Source organism: Fringilla coelebs (genome assembly GCF_963513975.1).
Source record: "Fringilla coelebs genome assembly, chromosome: 1".
In the NCBI taxonomy this organism is placed as follows: Eukaryota; Metazoa; Chordata; class Aves; order Passeriformes; family Fringillidae; genus Fringilla; species Fringilla coelebs.
This window is the reverse complement of record NC_140028.1, coordinates 22,751,151-22,774,080: the sequence shown is the minus strand read 5'-3', so window position 1 is coordinate 22,774,080 and position 22,930 is coordinate 22,751,151. Positions and strand designations below refer to the sequence as shown.

At 34.7% G+C, this 22,930-nt stretch overlaps 1 protein-coding gene across 1 annotated transcript in view; it reads left to right on the top strand.

Annotated features, from left to right (window-relative positions):
- VPS13B (vacuolar protein sorting 13 homolog B) overlaps positions 1-22,930 on the top strand; it is a 430,474-nt gene that overhangs the window by 48,669 nt on the left and 358,875 nt on the right. The window contains 10 exon segments of the mRNA XM_084211579.1: positions 386-553; positions 1,689-1,870; positions 4,645-4,819; positions 9,569-9,834; positions 12,482-12,577; positions 12,920-13,042; positions 15,169-15,306; positions 16,677-16,764; positions 21,624-21,815; positions 22,387-22,556. Of these exon segments, the coding sequence (XP_084067705.1) occupies positions 386-553; positions 1,689-1,870; positions 4,645-4,819; positions 9,569-9,834; positions 12,482-12,577; positions 12,920-13,042; positions 15,169-15,306; positions 16,677-16,764; positions 21,624-21,815; positions 22,387-22,556 (1,598 nt within the window).

The following is a 22,930-nucleotide window of genomic DNA, read 5'->3' as shown; positions in this document are numbered from 1 at the left end:
CTAACCTGTTTCTAAATATCTCTCAAGTAAAAAGTAATTGTTTAAATTCTTTGTCAACAGTAATCCATAGTGTTCTGTTTTCTTAATTAGTTTTAAAGTTAATTAGTTTTGTATACTCTATTGTATTAATAGTTTTTAACAACTTTTTTATGGTATCTTGCATTTCTAGGATGCTGATTGACTTAACAACTACACAGAATATTAAAGAGTTTTAAGTCAAGTTAATTTCTGGATAAAAATGATACACAATTTGTTTAAATTTTGATTTTTTTTTTAAAGGTGCCAGTTGAAAATAATGAATATATTGAAATAATGATTTTTTAACTAAATAAATGAGTTTATCATGTCTTCCTTTTCATTGCTAAGAATTTGTTTTAATTTATAGGTTACGTTCAGAGTTTGATTAGGCGTGTTGTAAATAATGTCAACATTGTGATCAACAATCTCATATTGAAGTATGTGGAGGATGATATTGTTCTCTCAGTCAATATCACTTCTGCAGAATGCTATACAGTGGATGAATTTTGGGATCGAGCATTTATGGACATCTCTGGTGAGTTGATATTTTTTGGTTCTACGTATCACCGTGGAGGCATTCTTAAATTCATACAGAAATTATTAGGTTGCATAAAAATGGCTCTTTTCTATCAGAAGTAGGACAATTTATGTCTGTTTTGATTTCCAGTCAGTTTTTTCTCTTGTCCTGACCTTAATTCTGATGAGCCAACTGTAATAATATAGACTGATAGATACTACATCCTTGTATGATCACAGATAATCACACAAGATGTGTTGTCCTCTGCTCACGCTTGCCGTCCTGTGATGGTATTTGAATTAGTGCTTGCTGCTGGCAGGGACTGCTTAGGCAAGTTTTGTGAGTGAGCAGTAGCACATTAAGGTGCTCCATTGCACTTGTTTGAGGTGATCTCATAGCCCTGAAAAGGCTGGCAAGAGAGGCAGTAAAATGTGCTCACAGTAGTGTGCACAGCATACCAATTGCAAGACATGATTCATTTCACTTCGCATTTTCAGGGGAAGAAAGCCCCCAACTTCTGACTTTTTATCTTGGTCTTCAGTGTTTGAATGTTTCAGTCCTTGAATTGCCAGCACTCACCTGTAAGTCTAGGTGCTCTTACTGATATTGCCTAGAGGTGGAACTGGGGCACAGTAACTGTGCTAAGATCACACAGAAGATTTCAGGTAGAGTGTGGAATTCAATTAATGTTTTCCCAAACCTATTTTTTTGCTCTGGCTAAAATAATTACAAACTAATATGACAAAATCACAAAATATATTTCATTTTAAGATCACTATAAAGGCTCTTGTTTCTTTTGGAAGGTTCAAAAGAAAACTTTGGGGGATAATATGCAAAACTACTTCTGTGAGAACAATGATAGTAATTGTATACTTCCACATGAAACAGTACTCTTCTTTTATGAAAAAGTTAAGTTACAGCAGACAGGGTGAAAATTTTTATTGGGTGCAATTAATTTGTCCTCACTTTCTGTGTATTCAGCATAAAAAGCCTGACACAGGAAATGATCCTCTTAAGTCACACAAGCAAGTACTTCAATTTAAATAGTGACTTTAAAACTGTCTTGTATTGCTTTCTTTTAGTTAAAAACCTGTATTGACAACTTACTTCTTGTAAGTAATAAATTTTTTAATCTTTACTCTTCTTTTAAAAGCTACTGATCTGGTACTGAGGAAGATGATCAACTTTTCTGACTGCACAGTATGTCTTGATAAGAGAAATGCTAGTGGTAAAATTGAATTTTACCAGGAACCTCTGCTGTACAAGTGTTCCTTCAGGACTCGTCTGCATTTTACTTATGATAACCTCAACTCCAAAATGCCATCAATTATTAAAGTAGGTATCCAAAATTATTATTTTTGCTACTCACTTGTGAAGTTTTGAGACTTTTCAAAATATCCTTTAAAATTTTAAGTAAAATTAAAAGCTTACTGTTGCTTTTTGCTAAAGGAGTTTTTAAATTGTATTTTGTTCATACGGTGCAGCTAGTTTATGTACAGAAACAGAACCTAAGTAAGGAAGTTCTGTTCTCAAATATTTTCATTTTTTCCTGGAGTTTAAAAAAGCCCCATAATTGTAAGGGGGAAAAGACAGTCTGGAGATATTATGTTAAAAAATCTCCAGTGGTATACTTGGGGTGTCTGCAATAAGATGGGAAGGATTTTTTTGCCTTAAGTTATTGTTTCAAATGTAGCTCCAACATTTGGGAATAACAAGAAGCATCAGTGGATTGACAGTCTGCAGTGAACCATGTGAGATGGATTAGCAAGCCAAACTCAGCTCCTAGTGAGCAGAGGCACATTATTGTCATTGTTATTGTTATTCTCTGTGGGTCATCAGGATACAGTTTTTTAGTGACTGCCTAAAATATTTAGCCAATGATTGGAAATAGCTGTTTTTTCATAGGGCTGAAGCAAAAAGATCTGTTATTAGTAAATATAACAACTTCATTAATGGAATTAAATGTAATTTGAATATGCTAAAAACTTTTAAAAAGCCTCTGCTGCATTCAGCACCCTGAAGGGTTGGTTACTGAAGGACAGTGGTTTTCCAGCTCAGGACAAAAGCCAGCAGTGCTCCATCTTTCTCTCCAAATATGTGAGATTTTTGCTAATGTTAACTTTAATACTGTGTGTTATTAACTTACTAAAGCATGTCTGATTTTAAGCCTTGAGAGGAAGTTTCCAGGACATGTGCCCTTTTGCTTTCTTTGTGAGGGTTAGAACACTCTAATAATCTTCATAATTTTGATTACTATGTCCATTGCTAAGTTTTGGCTAAACTAATCTTAGGGAGTTTTAATGGAGTTAAAACTTCTCAAAAGAGGGCCATTCTTAAGTGCTTGGGTATGTTTTTGTATGCTTTTGAACTGAGAACACTCAGCTCCCACATTTAGTTTTAGAATTAAAATAATGTACCTGGGTGGAGGTGACAAATCACACATTAAATTATTTGAATAGTAAGCTTTTTTGTTGCTGTTCTTGTAAAATTCATCATGGAATGAAGCAGATGAGCTGATATGGACTGGGGATGTGAGTCCTGCCTCCAACCTCTGTAGAAGCGCTGAGATTTGTCTGACCTCTCAATAATCTAAATCCACTCATTATGTTGACACTGTATTGGAAGCTAACTTGACACAATGATTATAGTTTCCCTCCTGTTTTAGAGAGATGAGTCAATCTTCTGAGGGGCAGCTGAGTTCCACTGACAGAGGAATTATATTCATTGCCTACAATGCTGCTTAGTGTTCCTGTCCTGCACTAGGTCATATGCTCGTTGTGTGCCTTTAAAGAGCAATCCTTTCTTTTTACCTTCCACATCTTAAGAGATTGTTTACTCCTTATCCATCCTGTTGTTCTGCACATAAAAGGTTTGCTATTAACAACTTTAAATCAACTGGCCTTGGAAAATTGGTGTGCAAGGATTAATTTTTAATTTCCAAAATGTATCTTAGGAGTTTACATGCTTTTTTCTTTCAGAGAATTAAAAAAAAAAACCACCATAATTCTGACACCTGACATATTTCATCTTGTCTGTGTAAACAGCTGATATAATGTTATTACTCATTCTCTATGACTTGGGCTAAGACTTCATTAATTTGCACATATGAAAGTATTAGCGTGTATTTATCCAAATACTGATTTTACCACTATAATATTATTTACCCCGGATGTGCTATACTGTTTACAAAGTAATTTTTTGTGGGTTTTGAATTGGATTGCATTAAGGCCAATACTGAAATGTAATTGCTTTTAATTTCCATTATTTTCACCGGCAACATTTAGAAACTGGACCTGGATTTGAAGCTACATCTAATGTTAGAAAGTAGTTTTGGCATAATAATTTTATTTTATGCCACTCTTACTTAATGAAAGGTACCTTTCTTATCTTGTTTGACATTGGCATTATAGAATGATCACATACTCAAAATATTTCAAAGTATTTAGCTGTTTTACCGCTTAAATTTTTAAAGAAGGCTAAGTTTTCATGCCAGCAATTTAGTCTTTGCAAAGCTTTCTTTCATTTAGTGAAAGGTGCCTTAACTACACGTTTGAAACAGAATATTCAGAGGAGCCAGTTTTCTGCCCTGCAGTTGGAATTAATTCTTCCCCCCATTACTTGGCCACTTGGAACAATGTTTGGAGTGGGAAGGAATCAAAATGAAGGACCTTGTATTTTAAAACCAGTATATCTAGAGTTTATCTAGATATACTATCTAGACATCTAGATTATCTGGAGCACGTAGAGATTTTTAAGGAACTCTACAATGAAATTAAAATTAGATCATTGTAAGAGCATTTATTAAATACTCTTACATCACTTAGGTTTGAGAAAATTCTTCAGCAATAACTTTAAAAAACAAATGCATAAATGTTTCAGTGTGTATAAAATATGTTACACTTAATTTTTCAGCTGACGATCTCTTGTGTGACAACACAAGTAAATGTTTTTGGTAGGCTTTGTTTGCAGCCCTCTGCCTTCTGTTGTATTGCAAATCTCATTTTTGCAAATAAAATGCACATACTAAATGAATACAGAGTTGTATGGTTTAAAACTGGGCTTCACTGATGACAGAGCTTTGTTATTATTTGTTTTTGCTCTCTTTTCAGATTCACACATTAGTTGAAAGTTTGAAACTTTCAATCTCTGATCAGCAGCTTCCTATGTTTATACGTATAATGCAGCTTGGGATTGCTCTGTATTATGGAGAAATAGGCAACTTCAAAGATGGGGAAAGTGAAGATTTGATTTGCCACACTAAAGATATGTTGGGAAATATCACAGGTGAGTACAGTTTTTAATTTGTAAGAAGAAATGTTAAAAACATTAATTTCTTTGCTTTTTGCAAATGTAAATATCCAAGTGTAGTTCTTGCCAAGTATCTTGACAGTCTGCAGTTTGCTAGAGGCATTGTGCTGGGTAAGAATGCAGTGCTTTAACATGCTTAATGTTAAGTTCTATAAGGAATTCTGATGGTCTTAATTAAACTGAGGTTGAATGTGATCTAAGAAGACCATTTTGGGAGTTGTGACACTGTAGGTCACTTTGGATTTGTCCGTCAGTATATCATGCAACAAGGCACCTTTCCATAAGCAAGTTTGAAACTGGCGGCAGCCACATTTGAGCTAAATAAGAGAAAAGCCTAAGTGTGCTTCTTAATTTCTTTCCAAATGTCATTGAGAATAGATATATCAGAACTTGTTCTAAGCAAGGAAGTATTACTTTGCACTGTTTCCCATAGTTCTGTCCTTTTACCTTGCCTGGTCTCAACTGCTTTTTATTTTCATATAACATGTATTCCTTCTTCTATGTGATCTTTTGTGGTAACTTAGTGCAACAGGATCTTTTCAGGAGCATTGCACTGATGAGGGGTGAATTTTCTTTACCTTTGGTTGATTGCTTCCCATCTGCTGCTTCTCAGGCACATGGGGTGACTCTTGGGGTGATTCTGTGCAGGGCCTGGAGTTGGACTCAATGGTCCTTGTGGGTCCCTTCCAACTCAGCTTATTCTGCGATTCTGGGAATTTATTTCGTGATTTGTATTTTAATTTTAATCTCCTCAAGTCAAAAGTTTTGGTTATCTTTCCAAGGTTGTATTTGAATATGGGGAAATAGGAAGAGAAATTTACCTCACCTAGAAAATTCTTGGAATTTCATTTGAAGGTGACATAGCTCTCTTAAGCTAGGCTTATATTTATAATATTACAGCAGTTTAAAGCTATGCATAAACTACTAAATTAATTAATTTTGTTCTGTTGAAGAAATATTTTAATTTGCATTAGGAAACTTAATTTTTTTTTTAAAGTCTGTGTTGCTGTCTTTGCTGTCTTCTCTGGTTTCAGAGAAATAGATATATGATGGGTAAATGGCAGCAGTGGAAATTTTTTTTCCAAATACGGCCTTCGCTGTTGTTTGGCAGTCGACCGTTGCCCTCTTATTTCAGATGTAGAATCCTCTGTCATGTTTCTGCTGTGTGGAACTGAGAAAACAAATAAGATATCTGTAAATAGCTCTCTCTTACTGCAAACATGAGTTCATTACACAAAGCATATGATTAGAAGTAATTAATATTCTACAAATATTGGCTTAATATTCTGCTGAGACTTTAAACATACAAATTTTAGAAAAATCATTAGTGTGTATTTTAATAACTTTCTGTATCTAACCAGTGATTTGTACTATTTACAGGAGAAAGTGGCAGGAAGTTTTCTCTGAAGCGCTGCATTGCCCTTGCTTTCAGACAGAGGGTTGTCTCTGTATCATGAATATCTTCCTTTTGTTAGTATGAAATTTCCCCCAGATTTGGCTAGGTGTTAATGTCATAGAGAATTGCAATGTCTTTAGAGTTGCTTGAATTTTGTGGCTGCATTCCTGGAGTTAGTAAGGCAACTAGGGCCATTTGAATACAGGAAAGACACAGAAAGAATGGAGAAATCATATGACTAATATAAGAACAACTGGGATGGGTAAGCAATGACTTTCAGATGAAAAATTACAAGGATTTGAGACAGTAACCAGTATGAGAAAACTGGAAGGAAACTTTAACTGTGGAAGAGGACCGAAGTCAGGAGAGCTATGTGGGTTTTACATGCCTTCTTTTGGTTAAGGTCTGAAAATGTGGTGATACAAATATAATTTACGCAAAGATTAATGTTAAAGGGTATCTGCCTACAAGTACTCAGTCTCTTTTGTATCTAGAATTAAATTTGAGGTTCTTACATCCAAATATGTGTCAAATCTTTGGCAGTCCATCTCGTCATATCTGTTTTAATGTATGCCTTCAGGAAGGTTGAATTGCAATTACCGTTGGTCAGTCCCACTTGCATTCTTTTGAACAACTGTCAGTATGACTTCCTAGCTTTTCATAAGACAGCCATCTCAAAAAGAAGCAATATAATGTAAATCCACACTGTTATACACAAGATTTTTTAGAAGGGTCAGTGATAAGACTAAGATTGCAAAAGAAATCTGTAATTTCCTACACAGCTTTTGTTCAACTAAGCTGTACTCTAACGTTATCATTTTACTTAATTATATGATCATATGTATTTGACAGAGCTGTCTCCTTCAGAACACAAGACAGATGGCAGTTGATGGATGGCCAAGGCAGAGATGTAGAGGCAGTTTTAGAAACTCATTTCTATCTTAACCTCAAAATATTTGCCACACACAGGCTAAAATGGTCATGCCATTTGTGCTTGTTTTCAGAGTCTTGTGAGTTTGTAGTAGCTTTTTTGGTTTATAGCAGACAAGTTGTGAAGAAGAAAATGAATTTTAATGTATACATTATTTAGTGACACAAGAATGAACATCTACATCTCTGTCCTTGAAGCATGTACTAAGCTTCACTCATACAGTTTCATGGCTGATTCAATGAGGTGAAAATTCATGCTATTGCCAGCAGGGATGCATTCCTTCCTTCTTCCTCTAGTGCCAGCACTTGTATTCATGTAGCCACAGGCTAGGCTGGATCATCCATACCTGGCTGAAAATGTATAGACACAGAGAAATAAATAAATAAATACCAAGAGAGTAATTTTCTACTGGGTAATTCCAGATTTATGTTGAGAGATACCAGTTTCCAGACTCCTATTACAGATAAATATCTCAAACACTAAAAAAGAAAGTAAATTTCTGAAGGTCAAACTTGATTTGAACATGCAAGCAGTGAGATGCAGTCAAACTGCACTCTTGTAATATATGTAAAATGTGTTTCTTAACTGGAATCACTGCCCTGCATTATGGAATAAGTCTGTTCCAGTGTGAACTCGCTAGAAAAAAAATGGCTTTAGAAACTGGATGCAGGGTAGCAGACCCATTTAAGTAACACATGGGTTTTGTCATTTTGTTTCATTTTCCAATAGGTTTAGAGGCAATGAAGTGGTTAGTGTAGTTAGTTCAAAGCAAAGAAACTTTGTATTTCCCAAGTACATCCTCTCCTTCATATATTCCTTGTTATAAATGAATTTGCATTGTATTTATGTTTGTAGTGTTTAGAGGATGCTGTGTGTTATCAGGCTGATATGCATGTTTGGTGATTATATAGTGGCTGCACTAGTTTTAATTTAGTGATAGAAAATAGATGTTTGTTCCTCTTTCAATTTTCTGTCTCACAGTATATAGATAGAGGAGCTAGGGTAAAATAGTGCTTATTTTAAAGTTTTCCAAAATATTAAAAAATATGATAATCCAAACTACTACTTGGCATATTTTACTGTTCTGTGTACTTCAAAAAGGGGTATGCTAAATGATGGCTGAAATTTATGGCCAGGTAGACCAAATGTTATGCATGACCCAGGTTCTACAGCTCCACCTTTTTTTCAGTTTTTGCCAGGCGTTCCACCATTTCATTTGTGCTTGCCAACAGCAGTCAATGCTAAACTACTTGAGTCATGATCAGTATCAATTTTTTTCCTTCTACAGCTGACAGTTCTTCCTCTTGGCTTTTTCCAAGATTTTATGTGCACCTCTTCTGTATTTGCTGTTTTTCAAGATTTGTTTCTGGATTTAAATCTGCTCCTTGGGACTTGTGTTAAGAGGGCAGAAAGGGAGCTTGCACTGCCTTTGTGGAAGGAGGTTTCCCTTGGCTCTTAAGCATGTGCAGAGAATTCTCAGGAGTGCTTTTTATTCCTCTTTCTTCAGTTATGCATGTATAAAGAGAGTAAAAGGCTAAAGACTAGTTAGACTAAGCAGTAAAAGGTCTGAAACTTGTAAAAATGGGATCTCTGAGTTTTAAAATACATGAGTAGAATTGGGATGTGGCTATTGCTGTTCTCAGTTAAGTGATTCATTGGACATAATGTTCGCCTTCAGGAACAGCACTGCATCCTGTACCTACAGTACTGCATTACCTACAGTAATTCTGAAGTATTTAATAGCCCTCATGAGTCCCTTAAGAGTGGTGATGAAACCAGATAAAAGCTATTTGTGCTCTTTGTACATGCACTACCTTACCTACCTGTTTGGATCATGAGTCTCAGACTTGAATCTTTAGGGAAGTTCTTGCTTTGCTCTCCATGGTATCTCTACTGATTTTCACAGTTGACTAACATTTTGACTTTGACTCACAGATGGAGCTTTTTTGAGCATAGATTAACTTGTAGTTAGATATGTAGTAGCATAGATTAACTTGAAGTACTTTTGAATTTAATTTTAAAATTGGAAACTACAATCATAATATCATTTAGTCAGATTTAATTGTACAGCTTTAGAAGGACTTAAATGGAGGCTGTCTTAAAAACTTGTGGTATAGATGGCAAATTCTGGTCTCACTGCAGATGTATGATACTAAAACTATGGCAAAGACCCTTAATATTTTTTGGAGGAAAATGTTAATGAAGCAAAAAAGTGCTTGGAAACTCATATTCGGTAATTTAAAATTTGTACTGACTTCCTATGATTATAAGCCAAGTATCAGTGAATGCTGTGTGGAATACAGTTCAAGATAAATTTCACACACCATAAATTTGAATTTAATAAATAAATTTTTAAGTATGGTTTATCTGAAATTTAGCTTGGTTTTTGTTTTAAAAGGCACAGAAGATGAAGCAAGCTCAGTAATGCAATATCCTACCCAGTATATTAGTCAAGATCCTTATTTCCATCAAGATGATGACCAGCAACAAGGATGGGTTTCTTGGGCTTGGTCTTTTGTTCCTGCTATTGTGAGTTATGATGATGAAGAGAATGATTTGGGAGGAACTGGTGATGGAACAGCAGAACAGCAGAAGTCTCAGTCCCTCAAGGATCCTATTATTTCAGTTGGGTTTTATTGTACAAAGGCAACAGTGACTTTTAAGGTAAATATTTCTCTGTGTCATAAAGGATTCATTTGACTTATTGAGGAAGTGCATAAAGATTTTCTAAGCATTCAAATACTGTTTGATTCAAGACAAATATTGTTGGTATTATGAGGGGAGTATTAAGTTAATGAATAACAAGAAATGTGAATGCTGAAAATTCCTCTTCCATCATACTGGACTGATAATGGCAATGTGAGTAGTTTTTTTTATTTGAGCTAGAATTTGAGTGTGACCTTTATAATGTTCAAAGGAAACCACTTAATTTACTTAGATTAATATTTTTTGATGGGAAAAAAAGCCTGGAAGCTTTCTGTGAATGTTCACTGCAGTATTCTATCCATCTAATGCTTATACAAATACATATTTCTTCATAAAACCCCCTCTAATTTAGAGCTAGGATTGGAGGAGTTTTTAGAGACTACTCTTTTTTGGTATTATTGTATGTGAAAATTTAACTTGATAATGTTGAATTAATTTTCCATAGGTTGAAATTGTACTGAAGGGAAAAAAGATAAATAGTACATATAGGCTGAGCTATGAACAGTATATGTAGAGAAAGATTTAATATTAGCTCTAAGCACAGCTGGAAATTGTTGCTGGCCTTCTATTTTGTAAGCTTGCAGAAGGGAATATGGAGGGTCTGACTAAGGTACTGAGATGTACTGACAGAAATTAGAAATTAAGCTATTGAATTAACAGAATACTTGTAATGTGTCAAACTATTTGCAAGCAAGTCTAGGTGCATAACTACACCCAGTGGCTTTTGGCTTTACAATTAAGCATGTATTAAATCAAGGTCAGAACTTTGCCACAGAGTATTTTAGGGTGATTTTTATGACTTTGAGCCTTTCACATTAACTGCAAGACTTTTGTAACTCTCATACAAAAATTATGTGCCTGATTATACCCAGTACCATCAGGAGCTCTCTGTCCCTTTTTTGCCTGTTTGGCTTGACATCTGTGCACAAGAATGTTTTATGGGGCTTTATGCCTAATTTAGCTATTTTTGTTTGGTGGTGTAGAAGGGCATTAGCAGCTCAGCAACTGCCAGAAAGGGTGAGACAAGTGACTTTGGAAGCTGTAGATATTCTACGTGGATGTTGATGTTTTAATTCAGCCTCCTGAAAAATTTAGTTGAAAAATTTGAAGATATCAACAGCATGCAAGTGTTCAGTCATGTTCTTCTGTGTCGATCTGCTTCAGCTCTCATTAAAAGAGGCTAAAAGTAAATATTTTTTTTTACCCTTCATTAATTATATTCCTGGGACACCACTTGAAACATGAATTATATTCCTGGGAATATAATTAATTATGTTCCTGGGACACCACTTGAAACATGAACAAGGCACTGAAGTTCAAATTTCTAATTTATCATGTCTCAGCATCTTCTTTTACACTATGTCATACAGTAGTAATTTTGTGCTCTTGTTCCTCATGCAAGAAAACTCATTAAAAATAATATGAACTTATTTTTTGAACATGTGTTTTGCTAGAGAGGGTTTTCCTAATGCTTCATTTGCAAATTCACGCATTTTATATTATAGGAAGTGATTAAAAACTACTCAAAATGTAACATTTTGCATTCTGGAAATTTTAAATGTGATGTATGATGCTAATATGGTGACAGGAGGAAAACAGAATTCATTGTTCTGCTTGCATGCAAAGAGTGTATGGAATTAATTTGTGGTTCATATTTTGGTTAAAAAATAAGGTCAAGTTTCTGCATTAACATTTTGAATAGTTGATATCATTCCAGCTAAAAATCATGCCAAATTAAATGTACCATTTTTGAATAATGGTGAAAACTATTCTTGTAATTTCTGAGTTCTTTTAATCAATTAATTGCTTTTCCTCTGCAATAATTGCACACAGGTGAAGGTGATCAGTGACTTTTTTCATCCAGTTTTCTTGGACATTCGGATTACAAAATTTTAAATTGAAACAGCATCCATGTGTATCCAGTCTTGAAAACAAAGAGTGTGTAGATATGCTTTTATAAAAATTAGAATTTGAAGTATTTAAGCTGTTCACCATAAACTGATTTGTGTTTTTTCATGCCAAATGTAATATATTCAATATAGAGTGCTTCTTTTTACTTGTTTTTCTTAGCTGTAGGTTATGTACTTTTTAACCTGTGCATGTTTTGCCATTTTTAATTTTTATATCAAAATCATGCAAGACGTATAAAGACGTGTTGCTCTTGATTGCCATGACATGAAACAAAAATGTGTATGGTTATAATCAAAATGTGTCTGAAATATTATAATGATGTTTAATTATTTTCTGGGAAGACTAAATGAAGTATTAATGGATTTTTACAGCAGTTTATAAGCTCATTTGATATTTATAGTGCAGCTGTGTATCTGTTTCATCTTTTCACACAGTTTCTCTTTAGATAAGCAAACTGAAAATACTAGAGTGGGTTTTAAACATTCTGTTATAGCATATTTCAAACAGAAGTTGAACATGAGACATTCTGATATGGATAATGTGCTACAGCTGTTTAATTGCACCTGTTTCCTGACAGTTAATGTATTTTTGCCCATAGTTTACTTTGTCTTTATCAGTTCTGTGTATTAATGACCATACTGTCATTGAATACTAATATTGACTTTTATAAGGTGTTTATCCTGTTCTTCTTTAGCTCACTGAAATGCAAGCTGAAAGTAGTTATTACAGCCCTCAGAAAGTAAAATCCAAAGAAGTTATATGCTGGGAGCAAGAAGGAACAACAGTTGAGGTAATTTTACATTGACAGGGCTTTTTTGATATATTTTTAACAATGTACCAAATCGTTGCCAGTGAAATATTTTTAAATTATTTAATTGCTGATCTTTCATATTCTGTCATATTGTATGTTTTTGTTGTAATAATCACATAGATTTTAACTCTAAACTTCTGTGCTGTAGTGGTTGAAAACTATAGTAATTCCTTCCTTTGAAGTGCCCGGTGTGATTGCTATTTATTAAAACTCTAAATGTATAAACTAAGCATATTTTGCTTCGTTTTTATCCATCTTCTCTATTTCTTGTGGAGTAGAAGGCTTAAAAATGTATCACTTTTTTTTCTTTTTCCTCACTAGGTTCTTATGAAAGGTGAACTTTTTTTTGATTGCCAAATCGGTTTTGTTGGTTGCCAAGCTATGTGCCTTAAAGGAATTATGGGAATTAAAGATTTTGAAGAGAATATGAATAGGAGTGATGAAGTGAGTATGTTGAAATAGCAGTTGATTTGCTCAGTAAGCAATTTTGTTATCCTTTATTAAAATATCTGATTGCAGAAATTGAAACGACTGCTGTTACCAGCTGTGATTTTTGGATATTATTGTGGTAAAGAACTCAGTGTCCATTCCTTAGAGTTGAAAAGATGAATATCTCAAATTGAGAAGAGGCAGAACATAAGACTTTTTAAAAATCTTTTTGGAGAGTAACCCATTGTTGCCTTTGTGATTTTGTATAAAAGATTAAAATATATTTGAAAATCTTTGAAAGTACTTAAATCAACCAAAGATTGGAAGAGAAAAAATGTGATCACTGTATGGTGAAGATAATAGAAATGTGGCACGAATACTGAACGAGTGTCTTGCCTCACCTTTCAGTAAGATTGAGAGCAGTATGAAGTGAAGCAGTTAGACAGTACTAATTTTTGTATTTTAAATAGATGCAAATCTTAAATTGTTTAAGAAAAAAATCAGGTGTCATTATGAACTACTTTAAAACTATTTAATAAAGTGTTGTATGAAATTCTAAATTCAATAATGATGATTTTTAGTTGATATGTAGATAGGGTAATACCCTAAAGTATTGGAGAACAGGGACTATTATCTATGTTTAAATAAAAAGAAATGATATAGCCAAGAAGAGACCTGTTAACTTTGTTAGTGCTCTGTGAAGTCTTGGAAAGTATTTTAAAGAGGAAGCTTAAGAATATGAAAGAAAATACCAAGTGCCTGTATTTATGTCAAGAATCTACTAATCTGGGAAATTGCATATTGTATTATGATAGCTGTGATGGGGCAGCTTCTTATCTTTCCCCTGTGAAAGCATCATGGCTTGGCACCCATCTCAGGTGTTTGTGTGTGCAGGGCAAAAAACAAGAAGATATCATGACACAACCGCTGGGTATGACATTGTTGGGATTTTAGGGATGGAGTGGGACACACTATGTGACTGGTGTGCTGTTATGGATACACAGAGGCTTTTCCAGAAGGAGAGGCTGGGGAGTCAAGGATGAGCCAGCTGCAAAAACGCTGTGCTGGCCTTGTTAAGGACAAGGGAGTTGTGGTTGGGGATGTGAGGGCGGACAGCTACCTTGTCTGTGGCAACTGAGATTGTCAGGTATAAAATCTTGAGAGAATTGATTTTTTAGACTGTGGTGGGTGGGTAAGCAAGAGAATTTCACAGAATCATAAAATAGTCTCTGTTGGAATAAACCCAGAAAAAATCATTAAGTCCTACTCTTAAGGGAATAGCCCTTACAGGGATTGAACCCATAACTGTGGGGTTATTAGCCCCATGCTCTGACCAATGGAGATATTTTCCTTTAAGTTAGTTAATAAGGGACATTTGGGGTTATATTCTTATTCATTTTTCTGCCACTCTCTAGTCCAGGAGTTTAGGAAAGTATTTGCTTTATGACAGTGGTGATGATACTACTTGCCTGTTGGCTGTGTACTGCTGTGGTTGTGGGATTAGTCCTTTCATAAAGGTTCTGGCTCTGCTTGTGATTGAGAATAGATAGTTGAAAAAAATAAATCTCCTAAATACCTTTTTTGGATTAATAACTCTTGTTAGAAAAGTTGTATTGATTTCAGAAGGGTAGAAGTCTAGGAGGAGGGATGTTAAAATCTAGATGAATAAAGAATAATAATGTAGCAATGAGGTCATACATGGAAATAACTGATTGCCTTAAAGATTATGAGTACAGCATCTGAAAGGATTGGGCGGCCAGAAATGGAGTGTGCAGTGACAAGTTTGTATACGAGTTTGTATGCAGAAGAGGATTGGGGCAAGATTTGGAGTGATCATGGTCTGAGGTTGTTTGCTGTCTAAATGCAGCTAATATGTTCTGTATCATGAGTTGTATAATATTCATTGGTTCAGGCAATTTTTATTGATTTGAAAATGTGGAAGGAGTAGACAGGAGCTTGTGTTATACAAATTAAATTAATTTCATTGTTTTATCTTCATTCATAATGCAACATGCTCTTGAGGGTTACTACTGTATGTGTGTCATATTTGTGTTATGACAGAATTGAAACTGCTCTGTTAACGTGACTGTATTTTTAAATTTTTTTTCTTCCCCTGCCTCACTTTCTACTGCTTCATGAAGGAGGCATGCTTCTTTAGCTGTGGAGAAAATTTGAGCGTGAAAGGAATGACATACCTTACCAATTCACTATTTGATTACAGAAGTCCAGAAAATAATAGTATTCGTGCAGAATTTATATTGGATGCAGCTCATCATAAGGTCAGAGAATTACCTTTTTCTTCTAAAAAATTTTCCAATGCTTTCTAATGGATTTCTTCTAATTATTTAAATCTGTGTACTATTAGAGGACTGAATTCTCTTTGCTTTTACACATTTAACTGAATCTTACTTTGCAGCTGGCTAAAAAAAAAGTAAAATCTGTTTGTGTTAAAAAAAAGACACCCACAAAAACCAAGCCAAAAAAAGAGCCAAAATGAAAAAACATGTCCAAAAGAAACCTCCAACTCCCCTCCTGCCCCAAAAACTGAATTAATGTCATAGTTTTCAAAAGCAGTAACCACAGAACATTTTAAGAGGAAGAGAGACATATGAGAGAATACTAGCAAAAGTCAAGCTTTACCAGCACGTAAAGCAAACCCAAACAGTAACTAGTCTGTGGTGTTCAAACTAAGAAGTGGTGTTAGATTTGGACAGTATTAATTTTATAGTTTGCATTCTATATTGGTCTACTTATGGAAAATTTTGCTAATTCTCCCTTTTGTGGAGGCAAATTTTCAGTCACCTATAGTCTCTGTTGTTGTAAATTGTGCAGCAAAACTTTATTCCCTGGTTGTCTGCCATTATTAAAGATTGGTTGCAGTGACCCAGGTGGTCCTTTCCAGGTGTGTTCATAGGTGGAGGTCTGTGCTGTTTATTGTACAGGTAAGCCATTTAAAATTTTGGAATGTATCTAATTTCCTTTTAATTTAAATTTAACTATTTTCACCTTTTTAGTACTATTGATGAAGTGTAACCCTGAAGAATCGTGTGAAAACATGAGTTTAGTACAATCACAAGTACTCATATTTCCCATAGTGTGTTTTAAGCTTTACTCTCTCCTTGGTCTGTCTTCGATGCTTTCACAATTTGCCCATATTTTTGTCAAGATTGGAAGCAAATTTGCTGTGTGATGTATTATATTATGTATGAATCCCAATGCTGGCATAAAGTCTTAATAAGTTTCCTACTGTTGAAAGATAAAACCACAATATTCCTTGAATAGCAAAGCCAAATTGAACGAGCTGAAGTTTTCAGCATATTTAATTAGGTTGATGTGTTGCATGCAAAAGGTCAGATGGAGAATATTTACTTCATTAAAGGTACTAATTGACTAGATGTTATTGATGAATTGGTCAGCATGTCCACAGGAATTATGGATGTGCATTTGTGTGGCCTCAAATGGAACTTACATTACCTATCAGAAAGGTGAATTCTTGTGATAACCTCTGTCCTTTGCTTTGATAAGCCTTTCCCTGTGTTGATGCACAAATCCAAACGAATATATCTCTCTAATACCAGTCTATCAGTTGGTAATCTCAAGATTCTTTCCTTATACAACATTTTCTTTGTTTGCTTTGCTTTGTTGGTAGGAGACATACACAGAGATAGCTGGAATGCAGAGGTTTGGGGCTTTCTACATGGATTACTTGTATACAATGGAAAGCACTGGTGGCAAAGGTACCTTTTTTTCCTTTGTTTACCCTGATAAATAATAGAAACAAAGACTTTTCATGCCCAGATGGTCCTTGACCAACTGTCCCCTAACTTACCTTACATTTACCATCAGGATCATCATTAAAATGCTTTCATCTTCATTGATGTCTTTCAGAGGTTAGTTGTTTTGGTTAGCTGTTGATTGTTGCTTTTCTTCTTTTTTAATTTTTCTTTTCCTGCATAAGTAATCATAATGATATTTTTATAGCCAATTGCTAAACTGAAAGTAAACTGAAAAAATTGTAGCAGTGGTGGAGTTCAAAAAGTATGATGTCTTTTTTTTTAAAGTTGTTATTTTTATTTTGCATATTAAAAAATATCTTGAGAAACCCTGGTGGAACAATGAGATTGATCATATATTTGGCACAGAAGATGAAAATGACTATTGTTTTTCTTCTGTTAAGAAAAATGCAAGGATGCAAGAAAATGGGAAGAATTATCTTGAAATATATGTATTGAAACAATTTGATGAACAAATATCAGCCTAAATGTGCACATAGATATTGGCTAATTCTAAAAAGGTTTTGTGATTCCTATCAGTTCTTTTCTAAGTCTGAGAAGTGGATTTAATGAAGTAATTATATCTACTTTTGTGAGTGTCACAAAAGCTGAGACAAAGGAGTTAATCCATCAGCAAGTAATGTTTGTATTTTTTCACAGATATTCTTATCACTGGTATAATTTCCCCTTCACTCCTCAGAGCACTGTCATTTACAGCTGCTGTTCTGCAGTTTTACTGTCAAATTATTATTACTTTCTTCCCCATCTGTGTATTTATTATTGTGAATACTATTTCTCTGGATATCTGTTGGGAACTTCTTGCTCTTTTGTGACTGAACATTTTTCTGTCCTTGCTACATAGTCCAACTCATATGGGGGTTTTTTCTGTGTTTCTATTTCTGTGTAAGAGAAATCACAATTTCTAATGTTTGGCTTTGTTTTCTGGACATGGTGGACATGAAGTCTCAAAGGAGTAGGAAAGAAACTTCCAGTTTCCTTAGAGATGGATCATGAAACATTTACAAAAATACGTAAATGATGCTATTGCCCTCAGCAGTAGAGGCATACACCAGGAAATTTAACAGTTCTTTGACTCTGAGTCTTTCCTCTGTACCATGAGAGTGGTGTGAAGCTCTGAAAATTTACAATTAAGTCAAACACATACTTCAGACTTCTTCTATTTTTAATAACAATGTAAGTGTTTAATTGCACATTGAACTCCTATGTGGAGAAGTTGAAAACCTTGGGTAAGCCTTATCTCCTTTTGGAATCTTAGTGTAGGAATTTAAATATGCACAGACTATGTGCATTCTGAAGAAAAAAATTAGTTTTGTGGAGTATTTTTTCTTATTTCTCTGAATGTATAAGGAATGTTATGATCATATCTCTTCCTTTTAACTAATGCTTTTCAGAAATTACTGAACTCAGAAACACTTCTTTCTTTTCCTCAGTGTCAAACTATTGTATTTTCTGACTACATTTTTCCCTCCTTAGCTCCTCCTTTTTTCCTGATTTCTTGTAGCCTTGACTTCTGTTTTCTCCATCAGTCACTAGGAAAACACCTCACAAAATGTAGCTGAGCTTTCCATCAAGTCTTACTGTGTGCTTTTATTTCAGTATTGCTCCTTTAATTTCAGGAACTTGGCTATGTAAAATAATAGAATAATTATTTTTAAATTGCTTAAATGGTTGTTTTTCTCTAGAGTCAAGAACTTAAATTTTCAAATGGTTTTATTCCTCAGAGAAACAAATGTGATGCTTTCTGCTAGTTAATTTTTAACTAATTTTTCCATATTGTGGGTTAAATGCAGAGTTGTTAAATAGAATGTAAACAGCTGCAAAATATTTATTTAAGATGAAGGTATAAATACATTCAGATTTTGAAAACAATCTAAATCTGCTGCATTTTTAATGTATTTTTTATATGTAAGTTTGCATTTTACTATTTATTATTTTGGTATAACTGTTTTTACTTACCATTACTGCACTCCACATACCATAAAAAAAAACTGAACCAAACTTAAGTTATAGGAGGCAGTTACTGTGATTGTAAGATTTTTATCTGTCAAGGCAATTTTGGTTTGACACATTCTTTGCACCTTTAACCTTTCCTGAAGCATAGGATTACTGATTAAACCACAAGTGCCTCCTGGATAACATTAACCCTCAGGAGTTTCATCTGTCATTTACAGAAGTGCATTAATCAATTTCAGTATTTTGAATGAAAGCAAGATAGTCATGCATAGTAGTCTTATATAGACATTTTGTCTCTCTTCCCCTACCTTTATTTTTCTGTTTTTTTGCTTTGTATTTCTGTGCAGAACAATTTGTCTGAAACATTATGTAGCCTTTCAGTTTCCTGATCACTGATTTGCATGACCTACAGATCTAGGAGGGTGTGCTGTTGAAGTTTCCTTTTGTTTGTAATGTGTACCTCTCTACTGCAACTTTATTATGCAGCACTCATTTTGATATTTTGGTTGATTAGAATTAGACATATGATTTACAGGGAGCTTGAAAACTCAGTGGTTGAAAATTGGTTTTCTTCATGCATCCCTGAAGTTTCAAGTCACTTGTGATCACCCACTTCTGTAGAACCAACAGGTTTTCTACCTTTTCTATTTGCATTTAGGTGGAATTAACTTGAACTGTTCCAAAAGGTGGTTTGTATGAATTTTGTCACTTAGATATGTTATTCATATACATAAAATATATACAAGCAAGTCTGATTTTTCCTCTTTGAAAAGGCAGGCTCTTACTACTTCTGGCCTTATTATTTTTTGCCTCATTATTTTTTATGTGTTGGTATGGTTTTCTTGCACTCCTTGGTAGTGTTCATCTGAACTGAATACTGTGTAGAATTGGAAGGATAAAAGTATGTATGTTAACTGCCTATAAAATAAATGCAGAAGTCAGTATGCTGGGCTTGAAAATAATCTCTTTCAGGATTCATTCAAAAGATTGTAATTCTGTTCCAGCTGAAGATTTGAGTAGGTTTTATAAGGAGGTATCCTTCTGTCCTTTTATCTTTCTTTTATTGTTCTCTTTCTTCTCAGAAAAACAACAAACCAAGGGAAGCAGAGGCTATAAATGCTCTCACCATCAACTTCTGTTAGGCTTTTAAGGATAAAGTTAATTCTTCTGCTGAGTCTATAAGCCTGTAAAGGCCTGCAGAGCATTATGCCAGCTGTGCATCAAATTCAGCATAGTCTCAGTTTATTTGAGGACCTTTTTCCTCACCAGTGCTTAGAAGCAACAGTGTTTTATGGAGTATGATTTAAACATAAAGGAAAAAAAAGCCCTATGCTTGCTTCCTTTTCCACCAAACTCAACTTCCCTCAATGTAAAGACTGTTTTGAATGAGTGCAGTTAAAAGAGTAGAGTAAAGGAGAGAGACAAAAGGGTGAGTGACTGGCTTCCTCTTGGGCAACCAGAAATCATAGAATTGTTAAGGTTGGAAAAGAACTCTTTAAGTCACTGAGTCCAACTGTTAACCAAGCGCTGCCATGTTTACCACTAAACTGTGTCCCCAAGTGCTATATTAATCAATTTTTTGATTATTTCCAGGAATTGTGGTTACAATGCTTACCTTGAGAAGTTGTGCCAGTGCCTGTAGACAATTTCAGTGATATTTTTCCCAATATCCAATCTAAACTTCCCCTGGTACAACTTGAGACCTCTCATACTGTGCTTCTTACTTGGTAGAAGAGACTGACCTCTTGTCTTTGCTACACCCTGCTTCCAGGTAGATCTAGTGAGCAATAAGGTCTTCCCTCAGCTCCTTTTCTCCAGGCTAAACAATCCCAGTGCCTTCAGTTCCTCAGAAGTATTGTGCTCCAGGCCTGTCACCAGCTCCGCTGTCCTGTAGTCTCAGAACCCTTTAGTCTCGATGCTTATTTTGTCAGACCGTTCAGTTATGTTATGATCAGCAAGATATTTAATGTTTAGTGCTTCTGTCAAAGCAATGAAGACACTGTCAAAAGGATCTTAGGAAAAAAATCAGAGTGAAGTTCTGCAAGCTAAAAATGTTAGAGGTATAGGACTGTATTTTTACAAGTCATATGTGAGAGGAAAACTTCAACTGAAGAATTTCCATGAAATATGTTTAGAGAAATAGTCATGCTGTTGATGTGGCTAGATGGGTAGCCTATACTCATTGGTAGCTGATGAGTAGCCTGTATGCACTGAAGATATATTTTTCGTCTATCTTATTACTCTACTTTACTAAACTATTCTGTTATCTCTGTTGGCTCTTTAAAAAAACAGTCTGAGACATAATCATTAAAGAAATGTTCTTTCTTGTTGCCGATATATCAGTGAATGGTGGTAAAAGAGAATGGAAGGAAGGGTTTATCTTCATTTTTAGTCTGCTTCTTCCAGTCTTGTCATGGCAGCTAACCTTTCAAGAGCATGTCTCTGCAGCACATCTTTTCCTTGATTATTGGAGATACATATCTTTGTGACAAGCTGTAGAAAGTTTTGAGTGCCGTGGCTGTCATTCACATGTGGGTTTAAGCTGCCATAGAAGTTTAGACACCTCCAAAGAGTCCCAAATTTGAAAAATACAAAGTTCATGGAATAGTTCATAAGTTTTACTCTGCTTGGAGGCAAGGCAGAAATTTGTCCTGTTTGCTCTGCATTTACCAGAAAGAATTTTGTTAAAACCTGTTAAACCAGTCATTGTATATTTGTGTGTTATATTTGCATAGTTATATTTTTCTGTATATTTATTAAGTCTTTGATCACATGATTTGAAACAGAAGTAGCTGATAAAATATGTTATTATGTCCAGTTGCGTGTAACTTTTATAAAATTTATTGTAGTTTCTGGGAATCAGCAAGACCTTTCTTCAGTAAAGAGTGAAGATTTTGGAAATGTTCAGGAGATGTCTACAAAAAGCCTCATTGTGGGTCCACTCAATCTTCGACTGGATAGCAGCGCAGTGCACCGCATCATGAAAATGATAGTTTGTGCTCTGGAACATGAGTATGAACCATACAGCAAATCTAAGCCAGGTTTGCTCCTACTGCATATACACAAAATATACAGAATTATACCAGACTACATTTAGTGCTTTTAAAGGTGCAGCTTTCAAATAGTTTTTTGAGTCTGAAGAGGAAAATGTAAAATAAACGTAAATTAATCACACTATCCCTATCTGTGTTGGATGTACTTCTGAGATAATTTCAGACGCTTTGAAAGCCATTTGTTTTAATCATAAGCCTCATGTTGTGTAAGAATACCTTACTTCATTTTCTACTCTAGCTTAATTTTGGAGTCTTAGAGAAGAAAGTTTTCCTACTGGTATTTATTAGTTTAAAATAATAGTTATATAGGATGAAAATGCATGGAAATAAGTTATGGTAGACTGTTAAGATGAGTTTCTCAGAGCAATACAGATTTCAAGTAAGGAAAATCCAGTTATTGCATTTAGCCTTAGAAACAGTGTGGAATAACATTATTAACTACGAAGGGGCAGGGATAAGCTTTGCATTTTTTGCTAGTCCTTAGGCATTTCTGAAACATCAGCTGTAGGGCACAGTTTATATATTTTAGTGTAACATATGTAATCTCCATTTATTGTAGATATTACAGATGGAAGTAGAACTATGCCAAGCACAGAAGAAGTAGCATCGCTGGAGGAATACATTCCCACCAGACTTACAACGTTCACTGTTCTTAAGTGTACAATTATAATCCCTGTGGCAGAATTCAATTTACTAGACCACTTGCTGCCCATAATCATGGGTGAGAAGGTATGTCTGCACAGATAATGATTCAGTTCTTTATATCAGCATGTGCTATTCAATATAAATTTTCTTACTGGCCTGTTATTCCATGTGCTGGATATATCACTGACTTCTGGATTAGTTTGGTGCCTGTGAGCCTTAACTTAGCTTTAACTTTTGAATAAAAAAGATTTTAAAGCATCAAGCAAATGAAAAAGCAGTAGCTCTGATATTTTGATCAGAAGAGTGTCTGTTCTTCAGGTCTTCATAAGCTTGGTAAAGTATGTAGTCTTTTAATATGCAGGCTCAATGGAGATGACATAGATTTTAATAGCCAGCTCTCTGTGTGCCAGTTCCAGACAGGATGTCAGCAGGACTTGGGCATTTAACTCCTGAATGAC